Genomic DNA, 5,003 nt, shown 5'->3' with positions numbered 1-5,003 from the left:
TATATATTGGTGTGTGTGTGTATGTATATATACAGGTATGTATCTATGTAGGCATGTTTGCTATAATATGCTATATACATATACGATTGCAAGCATGCATGCATGTATGGGTTTGCATGCATGCATGCACACATGCACAAATATCTTTTAGTGCACGTGTAGGAAATGTCCAAGTTTGGTTACCAAGTCATTATTATAAATTCTTGATGATGCATCATCGTTTTCTCTCTTGCCGTTCTTTTATTGATTTACTGATTCAAAACATACAGTTTCCATTTCTTTTTTTGTCCTTTGCTCTTTGTCTACTATTTTGGTCTTTAATGTTATCGTTTGTATTTACGCATGCCATTTCATACGAATATAGTTTGAATCTGATTATAGAGAAAGTCTGAGGCATTTTAGTTTGATTTCTCAGTTTTTTGATTTCGTATTTATATTATATATAATTTTTTTTTTCTTTGACGTTCGCATCTTTATGTAGAATTGAAACCGGAATCGAGACGATTAAGTAATAAGCTTTACAAAGATTTTTATTTGGAAAAAAAAAAATCTTTCAGTGTCTTTCAGTGATTTTCAGTGATTTTCAGTGTTTTTCGCTATGTTCGCCATCATTCCGTCTCTTTGCTTATTAATTAGTCCGTCAATATGCTGTCTGTCTTTTTGTGTTTCTTCTTTTCGTTTTTTGTCTTTTCTTTTTCTCATTAACTTAATTTAACTCCGGTGATCAGAGAAAACCTGAGGTGATGGAAAATGCCCGTAATTTGTTTGTAGACCGCCTGTCGTCATTAAAGTGCGAGGCAGCATGGGTCGTTGACCTTGGATGCTGTTTGTTCCGCTGTATCTCAGGTATAAAGCATCCAGATTAGAGATGATGCTAGCAGCCTGCGGATAATGAATTGACCAGTAAGGGTTAGCTTGGATCATCCTCTGAACTGCTGCATAATTACCAGCCTCTGCGAGCAATTCTAATCCAACGGCTGTCTGCCGTTTCCATTTAGTTCTGTAAAAGGAAAAACAAAAGCCATGTAAGTCAAGTAGTGTTAATTTTGTCACATGTTCAGCGATTTTGAGGGGTGGGGTAATTCGAATACATGGAGCCCAGTACTTGAAAGGATAAAAGCTAAAGTTGACCTCGGCGGAATTTGAACCAGAATTTAAAGAGCCTGCAAAAATGCCACTAATCATTTTCCCGCCACGCTAACGATTCTTACCGCTTCAAATAATTACATATTTTGGCACAAAGCCAGGAGATTTATAGGGCGGAGCTAATCGATTACATCGACTCCAGTACCTCACTGGTACTTATTTTATCGACCGCGGAAGGACGAATCGCTAAGTTGATCTCAGCAGAATTTGACCTCAGCGCGTTGAAAACCAAAAGCTGTATCACTAAGCATTTCGTCCAATGTGGTTACGATTCTCCAAGTTCACTGCCTTAAGTAGAGAAAATAATGGTTTCTAACATGACAAAATGGCCACAATTTAGAAGGAAAGGAACAGTCAATTAAATCGATTCCAGCACTCGACTGGTGCTTCATTTATCGATTCTGGGAAACCGATATGCTATGATAATCTGGGCAAGAGTTGAAATACATATCGCAATCATTATTTCTGACGCACTAATGATCGCAACGCAGGATCAATAACGTAGGATAGATAAAAGAATGTATTACCTGTTGAGTACTAATTTGGACCTAATCAATTGTTGCATCCCACAAAATTGGTAGCAATTTACCAATTAGAAACCAATAATTATTATAACTAATATTTATTGTTGGTTACTTGGCAACACTAAAAATTCCACCCTACATTATATGGAATTAATCATTATGTACATATCTAATTGTTTGATGGTTAAGCAGTAATAATGTTGTTAATAATCTATATTTATTGAATTTGCACAAATGGAAACTTTGTTTTATCTAATCATAGTTTAATCTGATAAAATATGCGTAAAAGACACATATTACACATTTAAAAACACTCAACGACGATAAACTTCACTTAAACATTTATTATTTAGTGTCAAATTTTCGTCGCACGAACTACAACCTGGTCACCAAATAAGAATTGAAGTATGCATCTTCCACACTGCAATTGTTTTAGTTTCAACACACGGACAGAAGATCAAATCACGTGCCTGGTAGGTACACCTCCGAAATATATTATTTTTAGTTTGAAAATTATTATTTCTTTAAAAATATTTTGTATAGGTACTACAAAATAAGAAAAAATACTGAAATTATAATTATTGAAATTATATAAAGTTATCTTATATTTCCCATTATAGCTAAAGTCCATACGCAACATCATAGGTCGTGCGATGGATAACACATCAATTTACAATAACATCTGAACATATTTGAAAACTAAGCACTAAGGACTTAGGGATTTTAAGAATGTGAGTTGGGTGGACAATCGTGATAGTGATAACTCTGACATCAACAGAGTCAAAATCCCAAGTAGCTTGTATTCTATGTAGGGGTAATGATTGTTTAAAAAATCTGAGCCAATGAGGTTGCAGCTACTCACTCAGCTGACTCACATCGCCACTGTATAATCACATCACATGCCCTTTTATTTAGTGTCGTTTTGATTTTATTTATATCGTGGTTGTGTGGTAAGAAGCTTGCTTCCCAACCACATGGTTCCAGATTCAGTCCCACCGCATGACACCTTTAGCAAGTGTCTTCTACAATAGCCACGGGCCGACCAAAGCCTTGTGAGTGGATTTGGTGGACGAAAATTGAAAGAAGCCCGTCGCATACATACGTATATATTTATGTGTGTGTGTTTTTGTATCTGTGTTTGTTCCCCCGCCTCACCCCGCCACCATCGCTTGACAACCGATGTTGGTGTGTGTACGTCCCCATAACTTAGCGGGTCGGCAAAACAGGCCGATAGAATAAGTGCTAGGCTTACAAAGAATAAGTGCTGGGGGTCGATTTCTTTGACTAAAACCCTTTAACTCCAGCATGGCCGCAGTCAAATGACTGAAGCAGTTGATGACGAGCCTGACAAAGGAGCTTCAACGCCACAGGTTCTCAAAGTAGGCGCTACCGTCCCCTGCCGGTGAGCGTTGAGACAGTCCAGGTAGGCGCTGGTGCCTAAGGGGGTGGTAGAGAAAAAGGAGGCGTTGGGAAGAAGGCAGTGGATTGGGGGAAGCTATGAATTTATTATAATATTATAGTATTGTATACAAATTATATAATATTATATTAAACATCAAATGATTCATAGTATATATAAATTAGTAAAATATAAAATATTTATTTATATATAGAAATAGGGGTGGGGCGCTGGGGTATTATGTGGCCATGAGTGGTTCAAAAAGCTTGAGAACCTCTGCTCTACACCATCATTCGGCCTCCTTTGAATAACTGCAGAATCTCCCCCCGGTTACACAATAATTGTCTTCCATAATAAAGGACTCGTTGGCCAACGTATTCCCGGACAAACACAGTTGCATAAGAGATAGACAGGATAGTTAGAATTTGTTGCCTTTGATTATACATCTGCTTAACCGGAACTGCTTCGGTATTAAAGAACAACTGTAAGAAGAACAACAATAACACCGTTCTATTAAAATGAAGCAATGAATTTTATATACCGTCGGTTTTGGTACCAAGTTTTCACTTGCGTATCAGTGAGGTTGAGTTTTGCGGCCAGCTCCATTCGATCCTGGACACTGAGGTATTTTTGACGTTCAAATGATTTCTCCAAACAGTGTAACTGATGGTCGGTAAACGCCGTTCTCGCCTTCCTTGGTTTCTTGCTTTTCATTGATGGAATATCTTGACTCGAAGAAATTGTTTCATCTTCCCGTTTCACTGAAATAGCAATGAATGAGAAAATAATTAGATAAATAATTGAACGAAATATAAAAGGCATAACATAACACAATTATAGGTAATGCGAGAAATAAAGGCCATTTCTTCAATTGCCTTATATAATTGGAATAAACATTTGATTTAATATTATTATGAGTTAAACAATGGACAATGTGCACAACTATAGAGAAAAATACAGAAGCATTCGAGATATGGATCTTCCGCGGATTGAGCAGGTTAAATTGAAACGAACGATACGGTAACAAATGCTGCAGTACTAGAATAGCTGAAAGTCAAAAGAAACGCATTGTCGAGAAAGAAGTCCATCAAGTTATCATATTTTGGGCATACAATGCACCACGTGTCACTAGCTAAGACTATCATGACAGGAATTGTTGAAAGGAAGATAGCAAGAAGACATGAAAGATGTTTGTGGACAGACGACATCAGACAATGGACTGGAAACACTGTGTGTTAATAAGAGAAATCAACCGAACAATTGTATATTGGAATTTCAATGATATATCGGAATTGCGTCAGTGACCGAGCATTCACTTTGACTGAACTGTCCACGCATACACAGCTTATAAACACGGTAAAAGTATTTACACCTACAAGTGTGGTCAGTGTAGTAGTTGTACTACCAACTATTATTGAAACTACACACACATACACCCACATATATATGTATACGTTCATATATGTATGAATATGTATATGTAGATAGATAGATAGATATATAGATAGATTGATAGGTAGATAGATAGATAGATAGATAGATAGATAGATAGATAGATAGATAGATAGATAGATAGATATTGGTATGTAGCCATGTGCAAGAAACTATTTGTGTGTGTTCGAATGTACTTGTATGTGTTTGTGTATGTGTGTGCATGTATGTGTATGTGTGCGTGTGTGTGTGTGTGTGTGTGTGTGGATGTGTGTAACAAAGTACCAGTCAAATACTGAGATAGATTTAATCGACCGTTCCATCCTGGAAAGCGTGTGATCTTGTGATTATGTTGGAAATCATTATTGGCGTCATCATCAACTTCATCCCATCGTCATCCCCACCACCATCACCACCACCACCTCCATCATCATCATCATCATCATCATCATCATCATCATCATCATCATCATCATCATCATCATCATCAGCGTCGTCGTCGT

At 37.1% G+C, this 5,003-nt stretch overlaps 1 protein-coding gene across 1 annotated transcript in view; it reads right to left on the bottom strand.

The window, feature by feature from the left end:
- Positions 1 to 29: 29 nt before the first annotated feature.
- LOC106881284 (putative uncharacterized protein DDB_G0277255) overlaps positions 30 to 5,003 on the bottom strand; it is an 86,563-nt gene continuing 81,589 nt past the window's right edge. Inside the window, exons 2-3 of the mRNA XM_052965994.1 lie at positions 3,611 to 3,830; positions 30 to 1,000 (exon numbers count right to left, since the gene is read on the bottom strand). Of these exons, the coding sequence (XP_052821954.1) occupies positions 712 to 1,000; positions 3,611 to 3,830 (509 nt within the window). The 3' untranslated portion in view covers positions 30 to 711. The remainder of the gene's footprint in view (positions 1,001 to 3,610; positions 3,831 to 5,003) is intronic.

The sequence above is a fragment of the Octopus bimaculoides genome, chromosome 3, assembly GCF_001194135.2.
Source record: "Octopus bimaculoides isolate UCB-OBI-ISO-001 chromosome 3, ASM119413v2, whole genome shotgun sequence".
In the NCBI taxonomy this organism is placed as follows: domain Eukaryota; kingdom Metazoa; phylum Mollusca; class Cephalopoda; order Octopoda; family Octopodidae; genus Octopus; species Octopus bimaculoides.
Note: the sequence above shows the minus strand (reverse complement) of the source record. Positions and strands in the feature narration are given on the sequence as shown.